The following is an 11,754-nucleotide window of genomic DNA, read 5'->3' as shown; positions in this document are numbered from 1 at the left end:
GAGTTTCAACAACAAATATACACCCAAGGAATGGCTAACAAACAACAAGGATATCCTAGGAGTAGCATATGTTAGATATAGAATAGAATTTGGAGACCCTAAGAGGCAATAAAATTGCACTGACTAATTTTTGGCACTGACTTTCCCTGAACTCTGACTTAGCTACGGGGGTTTACGCGGGATAATACTACGATTAGGGGATTACTGGGGAATTACTAGAAGATGGCCTGGGGGGCCAGGGCGTAGGCCTCCTCCTCCTCGGCGCCGCTGCTGCCCATGCTGCCGGCGTAGTAGACCTGATGGCCCTCCTCGTAGCCGTGCAGGTGCTGCTGGAGCTGCTCCTGGTTGAAGCCCGGCCCGGAGGTGGCGCCGCCCACCGCGTCGCTGTGGCAGCCGCCCTGCAGGTGCTTGGCGAGCAGGGACATGCGCGAGAAGGACTTGGTGCAGGTGGGGCACGAGTACTTCTTGACGTCCGAGTGCGTCTGCATGTGGGCGCGCAGGTTGGAGCGGTCGGCGAAGGCGCGGTTGCAGTGCTGGCAGCTGAAGGGCTTCTCCCCGGTGTGGGTGCGGATGTGGCCCTGGAGCAGCCAGGGCCGCGAGAAGGCCTTGCCGCAGATGGGGCACTTGCAGGGCAGCGTGTGGGTGCGGATGTGCATCTTGAGGGCGCCCAGCGAGACGTACGTCTTGTCGCAGTTCTTGCAGCTGAACACCTTCTTCACCTGGTTGCCCTCCGCCGAGGGGCAGTGGAACTGCTGGTGCTTGCTCAGGCCCGAGTACGTGGAGTAGGACTTGCCGCAGTCCTGGCAGTGGTAGCGCGGCACGCCCACCGGCTTCTGCATGGACTGGGCGGAGGCCGCGTTGGCCGCCTGGATCAGGGCCGAGGCCTGGTCGGTGCAGAACTCGGTCTGGTCCACGATCGGCCCCCCGCTGGGGTTGCTCCGGATGATCTTGTACTCGGTGCTCTCGTAGGCGTGGCTCTGCTGGTGCTTCACCAGGCCCGCGTACGTGGCGTAGCATTTGTTGCACTGCTGGCACTGGTAGTACAGGTCGTTGCTGCTCTTGATCTTCAGCTGGTTCAGCTGGTTTTCGCCGTTCTCGCCGCCGTTCTCCGTGTCCTCGGCACCGGCCCCGGCCAGGGGCGGCAGCTCCAGCTTGGCCGCCTTCTGGTGGGGTGGCTCGTAGCGCGGCTGCTGCGGTGGCATGTGCTGCATGCTCAGCAGGGCCCGGGCCACGTTGTGCAGATTCATGTTCTCGCTCAGCACCCGGCGCTGACTGAGATCCTCCGGCAGCCCGGGGGTTGGTGGCGGCTGGTAGTACGAGAGGGGGTGTGGCTGCATCTGTGGCTGTGGCATCTTCATGCAGTCCTCGTAGTCGGCTATGCTCTTGAGCAGATTGTTGTTGTAGTTCCGCAGCGGGAAATCCTCCTCGGGCTGCTCCACCTTGATGATCGTCTGCGGGATCGCTGTGGGGGGCGGAGAGACCCCGGCATAGCTGACCGGAAGCCCTGGCTGTGGCGCTGGCTCTGGCTCCGGCGACATCACCTCCTCCTCCGGCGGCAGCTCGAAGTCGCCGTAGCCCAGGCGGGCCAGGCTCCGGGCTATTTCCTCGCGGGTGAAGACATCCGGAAAGGCGCGTGCGATCTCGCGGGTCTCCTCCCAGATGCGGCGCGCCAGCTGCTCCTTGGTCTGCGTCATGGCCGCATCGAAGCGGCGTCGCAGCTCCGTGGGCACCGCCGGCTCCAGCGGAACCGCAGCCGAGGCCACGCTGAGGTCCACGGGTCCTTCGTCTGCAAAGATCAGCGAGAGGTTAGAGCTACAGCGGGCGGGTGGGGGAGCCGAGGGCTTCTGGAACCTACCATGACTCAGCTGATCGTGATCCTGATCCTGGTCGACGGGAAAGGCATCCTCGATCGGAATGGGTCGCTTCTTGAGCGGGCACTTGCTGTACTTGAGTTTATCCATATCGGGGATAGCTCTGCTCCTCGTGGTCACTGGTGTGGCTTGATCCTCACTTTTCACTTCACTTTCACTTCAGACTCGAATCACTGCTCGCTCATGGGCTCCTCGCACGCGTGTGTCTCGATCGCTGGCAGCTCCTGGCTCGAATGATGCAACCCGGCGAGGATCGGTTTAATTTTATAGACTTCCGCGTGCGAGATCAACCCCCTAGCCACACCAACCCCCTGGCATGCGAAAAGGATCCCCCTACCTACTTCCGATTTTCGAATAGGGATTCTGTAAATCAACCACCACGAGCCACAATGCTGTGGAACCTCCGTCTCCGTCTTCCAACAGCTGTGCGTTCGTTGAACGCTGCTCCAGCTGCACATTGTTCCGTGCCACAGTGCTGGAGAGGAGGCAGCAAATCTGTGTGTAAAAAGCGAGCACGTGCCATAGCTCTCTGCCTCTGTCTGTCCCTCTCGCACACACCGGCTCTGGACGCGAACGATCGCCACCAGCTGCCGCTGTCGCTGCCTCTGTCGCTGCCTCTGCCGCTGCGGCGTCTGAGATTTAATTCTGTCCTCTCGCGCTCTCCGCTCTCGCGCTCTCGGCTTGGATTTCCCCTCCGCTGCGGCTGTGTGCGTGAGCGTGAGCGAGTGCAGCTGGTGCCGAGCTTATGTACGACTTGCAGAGCAAGTTTATTTATAGCTCGGGCCCTGCCTCTGCCGACCAGCCATCGGCTGTACATAGCCACGCCACGACCCCCTCTCTCCGCGCAGGTGAGCTTCGGGCACTCTCCCGCTCTTTGGCCCGACCGAAGAGCAGCTTTTGCAGCCGTTGGAGCAACCGTTGGGTGTCCTACGCTCTTCGGTTCTCTTCCGAGTGCTGGCGCTCTTGTTCCACATTTCATTCGTGCCCCGATTGCCGGTTGGGCGTCTAAGAGATCGGGCTCTTGGGGGCTAAGAGCATCGCTAAACGTTCATGCGGAGGATCTCTATCGGCGATCCTCCTCCTGGCAGCTGCCAAAACTCTGGCAGCACGTGACAGAGTCCGCCATTGAATCGAATCTCCAGCCCACAAACAGCAATGCCATGTTCCCACTCGATTGAAACAAACAAACCGCGCAGATATCGGAGGTAAATCGGCCTCTTCCTGGACCAAGGCCCAAGGCCCATTGTCTGGGCCTCCTCCTCCTCCTCCTCCGGCTAGGTGCAATCGGGCAAACAAACCCCTAAAGGCCGTGAAATTTCAATTTTTGATATTGAAAAATTCTGCCATCTGGCAAACTTCCAGCGATCGTCCTGCAGCCACCCCAAAACGGGTCCGGCGGGTCTCCGGCTGCGCATGTGCCGCCGCATATACCTGGTCGGAGCGGAGTGCCGAGTGCCGATTGCCGAGTGCCTTGGAATGCGCCAAAAGGTACGTGCGAATCTACCTGGCACTCACCATTCACCATTCACCGTGCTCGGAACCAGCCCCTGAGCAGTGGTCCCACTCCCGGTCGCAGACAGCATCACCAGCCGCCTAGCGGTGGTGGAACTGCAGTTTTGGACGTTACTTTTCCAACCCCAACGCCGTCTGCCACCTATCCCCTACCCCCTACCCGTCGTAGCTCGAGCCGATCATCTTGAAATACATCTCAGCCCTCAGCCCTCGGAGGGTTGCCCCGTCTTACAGCTGCCCCTGTGACACGTACCAAACGGAACTGATTCTCTCTTTCTCTGTCGCCGTCTCTGCCGCTGTCTTGTTCAGAGATTGGCGCCAAAAATCTGTAATGAACCGGTGTGCTCAAGACACCAAAGAAGATACTTCTACGAGAGCATTGTAACAGTGACAGGGCGCATGGGATTCCCATTCCAATCCATGGAAAGGATCATAGATAAGGCATTCAAAAGCGAAATTCAGTTTCGATCGACTCTAATAGCCTTTGATGAATCATTAAGCAGCAAAAGATTCAACAATTTGGTAACAAATCTTATTTGTATGCAGAATATATGGAAAATATTATTATTTTTTAAACATATTCATTAAATTATTATTATAATACGTTAAGATTTATTGTAGAACTAAATGTTACACCCTTTCGATCACTCACGATCCTCTTTCTGTGTTTATCTAAGCTAAAAATCATTGTCCACCTTATCACCCCAAGACACCAGGTGCTAAAATCTGCTCAAGTGAGTCAAAGCTCTGCCCCATGTCTTTGGGAGTGTGGAGACCACATTTTCATATTTTTTTGCAATTTAATGAGTTCCAGGGAATCGGTAATCCCTGGCATTACCATTTTTATTGAAAATAACCATTGGGGATCGTACAGGCGATGTGCCAAAAGTTTGAGTCACACGCCCAGACAGAAAAGCCTTGAAATTGCAATATTTTCAATTAGATTTAAATATTTATGCCATTCAAGTGAAGGGTTTTCATTTAAAATTATTTGTTTTAAAATATTTTCATATTTACATTAAATAGATTTTATAGAAATTTAATTTATTATAATATAATCTATTTATTTTAAAGTGTTGCTAATACATTTTCAGATTTTATATATATTTTATATTTATTATATTATAATATTTATATGTATTTTTTGTTATATTTTGTATATTTAAATCAAAGTGCTTTCTATTACTCCTTGCCATTTCAAACCTTTTTTGCTATTCTTTAAACTTTCAGCCCTTCACTTCTTTGTGGGCCTGTCATTTGATTCATTTATTTACTAATAATAATTATTGGAAACTGTTTATTCTTTAGATAAATGATCTTACTGGCTGTGGGCTTGTTTTGTGGATAGTATTTTGATATATATAATGTATGGGCGATACAAAAATGATTCTTGTTCAGAACCAGAGCACAGCACGACCCCAGACGACCGTCTCATTATGATACTATCAGTGGGAGCTTAAGGAATAGGAATCCATGGCTGTATTTATAAGAATGTATTTATTTTATTCCCATTTCTCGACCTTTAAAATGCATTTCGATCGGTTTATTAACCAGGATCATCAGTACCGTTCTGGCATATGATCTGAATTGCAATCATGGAAAGATCTCCAGCATTTGAGGACCATTTCAGAGCAGTATTTCATCCTCTGCTTGCTCGAGAGTTCTCCAACATTTATGGCATTGTGGCAGTGTGTGGCCTGGTGCCCGGTTGTGGGATGTCATCAAACTCTCGTCGGAAAGCTAACAGCACATCAGCTCGCAGGCAAACCGCAAGCAAACCTTCTCTCAAGCTCACGAGCCGTCCTCCCGGCCTCTTCTGGGCCGCTCCGCTCCGTTCCGCTCGGCGCCACAGACGAGTGCCTCACTTCAAAGTGTCAAACAGCCGCGCAGAGTCGCATAATGAAGTGCAAAATGTCATTAATTTGCCGCCGTCAAGGTGGCTGCAGCTGCACCGAATCGGACGCCTTGGACGGGGCTCGGACGAACAAAAGAAAGAAAGTCGAGCGGCTCGAGCGTTAGGAAAGTGTAGGAAAAGTATGCAGAAATCCAAAACGAATCCAATCTGTGTCTTTGTCTCTCTCTATCCCCGTGTCTGCCTCTGTCTCTGGCCAAGCCACACGCCGGCGACTTTGTCTTACATTGTCACGAGTTAAAGGTTTTTCAAGCCACTGAGCAGACAGCCAGCCACGGGGGACACGGAACAGGAGAGGCCCCAGAAGCTGCAGAAGAATGCAACGTCAACGAGTCCGAGCCGCAATCAAAACAAGATCTTAGAACTATTGGCGCCTGATAGAGCAGCGATGCGGAGGAGGAGGAGGAGGCGCTCCAGGTCCAGGTCAGTGAACATAAACGCCGCTTTTGAAATCCGATATTATTGTCTGTCCGAAGAGCAGTCGGAGGCAGCGCCAGGCCAGAACCAGAGACGGGCCAGAGCCAGAATCAGAGCCAGCCAACCGTAATTATAATCAAATAAAAGCAGACAACAGAAGAGTCTGAATCAGTCTGAAGCTCGATCGCTTCCGACGCCGCATAAATTATTCCGGATTCGGGAGTCCGAGCCGTAGTCCGAGTCCGAGTCGGAGTCACACAGAAATAGAAGCCACGTCTATAATTCAAACTAATTTGTTTTATTGACAGCGTGTGCGCTTTCAATTTCGAAGCCATCTCCCAGATAAGACCCTCCGCGCACAGCACCCCCAAATTGGTCAATTATGTGGGGTCTGGCCCGAAGGGGCTTCGCCGTCGGCAGTCCGGCTCTAAGGCGTGTTTCATTAGCCAGAGTGACAATAAATTAAGTTTCGACTTCATCGCCACTAATTAAAATGCGCTCTACACAGTCTTGAGATATTAATCTGCAGGGAAGCCGGCTTCGACCTAGTCGTAGTCTCTTACTCTAGTCGGACTCTGTTCTGAGACTTCTGGGGACCACCCGCTTGGAATATGAAAGATCGATCGCTGATCGGTAGCTTTGGAGCCTCTCATCTTGACTAATAATCATTGCATAGGGCAGGGGAGAGGAGCATAAGAGAGCTTTTCATAAATGAATCACGATAATAAATTGTTTATGTTTCATCGACTCGATTCCACTTCATGGGAAAAAGAGATTAGCATCAGCCACAGCAACAGCATCAGGGCTTATGTTAATGCAATGTTGAAACATCATAAAAATGAAATATTCGCCGGCTTATTAGTGGATCTGGAACTCGAACTCGAACTGGCACTGGCGCTGAATCATTCGTTATTTCGGTGTTTGAACTTCTTCTGATAAAATTTGCCAAGTGCTTTTGATTTGTTTATGAACGGATGGCAAACATCCTTTCCCGTTTTTCGCAAAGTTTAAGTTGAAGGGCAGCCTGAAGTTCAAGTTCTGTTTGCCTTTGGGTAGGTACCGAGGGGAATCGCCTGGAGGAAACGGATATCGAAAAGGGGTATATACTGGGAAGAAAAGGTGTCTTTTGAGTATGTTAATATTGAAAGAGGTTAGAACGAAACAGAGTGGCACAAGTCTTAACTTTGGGAAGATATCTAATCAATGACGATTGTTGTTGAGCTACGGAGCGATGGGATATGGTTTATGGCGATGGTTTATGGCATATCGAACAATAGCTAGAGGTGTGCCGATCTGCTGGCGATAGAGCCCTTAGCGAAAGAGGAATGGATCGGTGCAAGGTGGTGTCGATTGAAGACGCTGAGCGAAGGATCAAGACTCTGTCGGATTGAATAGAATAGATCCTAAGACGATAGACGAGGTCCAAGAAGGAATTGCAAGATCAAGACTAGAGTCAAGGGCGGGGGACTGAGTGGAAAAACGAGAGCGCCACAGATAGAGAGATCGATGGAGAAGGTGAAAGGCGAGAGAACCGCTGCAAGGGCTGCTGTCTTGAGGGAGGCATATGTTACAGGGTGGCACAGTGGGCACTGCTATTGCTACATCTATGAATTATTGGGAATATTGGGCTGCGCAAACCATCAATTGTGGAAAACACTGGAGTGGGAGACCTGTTTATATCCCAAAATGCATTACAACAAATTACATTCCGATCATCCCTCATTTGGGGTCGTTTTTAACCATCATTGACAGCAGAAAGACTTCACTGACCAAACAGACGGGCGAATCAATTAGGACTCATTGAGAGGATCTAATAGAACTATTCAATTATTATTGGATGCAAGTGTTCCCATGACCAGAACAATTTACACTTGCAGAGGCAGAGGCAGGGGCAGTGGCAGGGGCATTGGCCAAGTGCCCGTGGAATGGGGGTGTAGTCACCGTATCTGGTGGTCGTCTGTCCGCCTGCCGAATCGGAAGAGGGAGAGACGTCTGCACAGCCTCTCCCAGCAGGACTTTGGCCAATAAATAACTTACCCACGCTCCGGCTCCGGCTCCGGGCTTGGCTGTGACCCTGCCCGATGCGGGCGCGGATTCCTTGGGCCCAAGGGATGATCCCTGCTTGCATTATTTGTTGTTTGAATCACGTGACAAGTTGCTGCAGAGCTGAAGGGCCGAAGTGCCGAAGGGCACTGGCAGTGGGAACCCGAAACAGAAATCATCCCACGGGATTCAATTTATGCGTGTTTGAATGTTTTTGATTGCGCGTTGCTAATTCAAATAAAATTCGACTGCTCCTGCAGGTCCTGCAGCTCCTTCCGCCCCGTCCACCCCGTCCTGGGCTTGCGGTGAGCAGGAGTCAAGTTGCGTGCTGGTCGCTGGTGGTGGTTGAGGTGGTTCCAGCCTCATTTGGCATTGTTTTTGTTGCCTGTTCCTGTGGAAAGTGAAACCCAATCCTGGGGGATGGCCTCCTCCCAAAGTCAGAGGCACTTTCGCCTGCCCGAGGGATTCCTAATTAAACAAATCTGCCAAAAACTGCCTCGAAATGGCAGCAAATGTCGCGCTAATTATTACAAATTATTCCCGATTTATAACCAATGTAGACGTTAATTTTAGACACGGCATGGCCGCGGCATATTCGGGCTGTCAGCATTGTATTTACATAAATTTGAGCTATGAAAATTTCTGAAATTGCTGCTGCGTTATGGAGAGAGAGGAATGCCAGCCTTCCAGGCGTGCACCTGAACCACCGAACCCTGCTCTCGAAGCCCAGGAGTCAGTCTATAAATACGGTACGGGACAGGCCATATAATTGATTTATGGCCAATGGATTGCTGCACGCCCAAGATCTTCGAACAGAGGGGTCCCGCACCGATTCCGGGACTAAATTTAGAAGCTAAAACAACTAATTTAGTGGGGCTTCGGGGCACCTCTCCGGGGCACCTCTTCGATGGCTGCGTGTTCTTCAGTTTTGTCACGTTCACGGGCAAATGTTTTGCATGATCACGGGGCTCCATCGCGGACGGCGGACGGCGGACGTGTCCGTTTGTTTGTTTTCCCTGCGGAGTGGAGTCGGAGGGGCTGTCTGTCGCAGCTTCTGTCACAATTGACACTGACAATGCGGCAGGTACACGATCCGATCTGATCCGAGGCGGGGACGTGCCGTTAAGTTGTCAGTGGGTGGGTCTCCCCCTCCGTCCCCCTGTCCCCCTGTCCCACCGTCGTACAGCTCCCTGCTCCCAGCGAAAGATTAATTGAACGTGCGCCAGAGAGTTATTAATCTTGTCGAGCTTAGGCAGCGGCAGCGCCTCGACCATTGTTTCTAAAATATTGGATGCACTTCCACTGCCACCGCCACATCCCTCGGTGCGGTGTCAGCTAATGGGGGCCGCCACTTGAGCCTTGATTGCAGCTGCCACAGCAAGAGAGACTCTCTCTCTCTCCCCTAATTTGTTTATGGCCTTGATAATGCAATTTTTTACTCGCCACCATCGGGGGCAGGGGCAATAACATAAATATATTCACTGATCTGCGGGGATCTGCTGGGAGCAATTACCGGGTGAGCCATATTTTGTCACTTTTCTCTCTCTCTCCCGAGTGCTGGGTGAAAGTTGAGGCATCTCGTTTCGATTGGGGATCGAACAATGCCCAGCCATAGTCTCGGTGGCCCCCCACCCCTAGGGCGGCTACTGCGCAGCGATGAGCACATGCCACATGCCAAAACTTGCCACAGCAATACGGCAACTGCGCAGCTGTTCGGCTATTTCACCAGGCACCGAAATCCAGTTCCAAAATCAAAATACTCGCATGACACACACCCCAAAATCGAAGCCAAAACGAACCCAACTTCCACCTAAAAGTAACGTCTTCACTGTCTTCCACGACAATAGACGCGGAAGCGGATCAAAAATGGCGCAACGAGAATGTAACACCTTGAGGCGAGGCCAGAGACGGAGACTGAGACGGAGTCACCACCGAACCTGGAACCTGGAACCGGTATGGTCACGGAGGGGAAGTTTCTGATTTCTATGGAACACCTGGATGCGAATCGCTGCTTCGAAGGTGCACGGCTAATGAGGTTCCTCGATAACAAAAAGGCGCAAGTTTCTATTTTGACGCAGCAATGTCTGCAATCTCCCCCTCGAGTGTGTGTTTGAGTCATATAAAATCATATCAGAGACCGGCTTCCCTTGGCAAATGCAAATAGACCAGGCGATCGGATCCCCAGGGAACACTTGCGTCATCCGCAGTCCATAAACATTCAATTGGATCGTTTCAAACTGGAGGAAGGGTGGCCGTTGCCAGAGGAAGTGCACACCTTGCTCCATTAGCATAGAATTAACCTCGCCGTCTTTCGATTCCCACAGTGCCGGCGGACTTGTTTATTAACATGTGACAATTATGCTAAAAGCAGGCCCATCCTCGGCAACCCTTGCCCTAACCCCTGCTCTTACCCTTACCCTTACCCCCACCCTAGCCACGTTATGATTTTCACTTTTCCGAGCCTCAACCCGATCTCGATGTCGATCTCGATCCCTAACCGGATGCCGAGTGCTGTGCAAGGACCCAGGGGAAGGCAGCATTATGCAAATCCGTATTTGCCACTGCCACTGCCACTGCCACAGACAGTGTAAATTACACTTGGACATGCCACGATGCGGATAACACCTGGGCGATCAAGAGGCAGAAGCAAAGGAAGGAAGGAAGGAAGTCGAAGGAAGACGAAGGTGTTTCCCACAGTACTTAGGGGCTAGGGGACTGCTCTTGGGGACTGCCAGAGACGTGCAAAGGCAAAGGTCATCTGAAAAGACTATAAAAACTAAGTTAAGGGCATAAAAATCCCCTTAAATGAAGCTCGAAATCAATGAGAAGGATGCAAGACTGGCTATCTGTATCTTTTAAACGTATATATCTGCAAAATAGTCTCTGAATTTAAACAGTATTTAAGTGGAAACAATCAGAATCGAGTACCTACTTACAGTATGTCAAGAAACTCTTTACACACTGAAAAAAAATTAAATTTTTTAACTTAGGATAAGAAAATAATGGCCTTTTTTCTTTGGACGTTGACATGCAGTGACTGCATCTTTCAAGAGGCGATGGAGTTACTGCACCGTCAAGTGGCCCGTGTGACACCAGCAGAAGGCTGTTACGCGCGGATCCCAGGCAAAACGCAGCCCTCCTCCCGCCCAACCGACCGAGGGGCGCTGCCGCATGACGCGCGGTGCGTAGCCGAACCAAACGGGAACATGCAAGAAAGATAGCTATTAGACTAACATTCGAGGAAAATTAGTACTAAATTTACTAAGAAACTAAGCATGCAATCAAAATACAAATACCACTACAGTTACTAATTAATAGAAAGGTGTGTAAGGATTAATAATTTAATAAGAGGAAGAGAATTAGTGGTGGTTTGGTTCAAATTTATCAAATTTTTTTAATCCATAACCATTCAGGGTAACTTACAAAACAACAAAAACAATGATTACTCATTTTTGACACTGTCAAGAAACTCTTTACACATTTCGTTTTCGAGCTCTGTTTTGATCTCGTTCTTAGAAAAAAGGGACTTTTCCGTAATCTATGCTTTTGGCCTGAGCAACGCTGTTCTATTTTTGCATTGTTGCATTGACTTTGATTTGGTTGCGAAATTTGGACCGGTGCACATCTACAGACTAACTTTCTGTAGTCAATGCTAAGGGAGGACATACCAAATATTAAAATAAGTTAAATAATCACGAAGAATTTTGAATTTATAAAATGAAAATATTTTGTGTAAAGACTTTCTTGCCAGTGTCAAAAATGAGTGATAATTGTTTTTGTTATTTTTTAAGTTACCTATTTATAGTTTTGTTATTTTTTTTTTTACAAACTACTTTATAATTAATCCTTGAATGGTTATGAATTAAAAAAATTTGGTAAATTTGAACCAAAGGCCATTATTTTCTTATCCAAAGTCAAAAAATTTAATTTATTTTTCGTGTGTAAAGAGTTTTTTGACATACTGTATATCTCAACCAAATACCAGTGCAATACTGTGGC

General features: G+C 49.8%; 1 protein-coding gene across 1 annotated transcript; it reads right to left on the bottom strand.

Annotated features, from left to right (window-relative positions):
* Positions 1-215: 215 nt before the first annotated feature.
* LOC6596409 (zinc finger protein 569) lies at positions 216-1,961 on the bottom strand. Its single transcript, XM_002021558.1, has 2 exons — positions 1,856-1,961; positions 216-1,786 (listed from the first exon to the last, which is right to left on the bottom strand). The coding sequence occupies exons 1-2, from the start codon at positions 1,959-1,961 to the stop codon at positions 216-218; spliced, it is 1,677 nt and encodes a 558-aa protein (XP_002021594.1).
* Between the last annotated feature and the right edge of the window lie 9,793 nt (positions 1,962-11,754).

Source organism: Drosophila persimilis, unplaced genomic scaffold (genome assembly GCF_003286085.1).
Source record: "Drosophila persimilis strain 14011-0111.01,24,50 unplaced genomic scaffold, DperRS2 tig00000124-arrow-pilon, whole genome shotgun sequence".
In the NCBI taxonomy this organism is placed as follows: Eukaryota; Metazoa; Arthropoda; class Insecta; order Diptera; family Drosophilidae; genus Drosophila; species Drosophila persimilis.
This window is presented reverse-complemented; position numbering and strand designations above follow the sequence as displayed.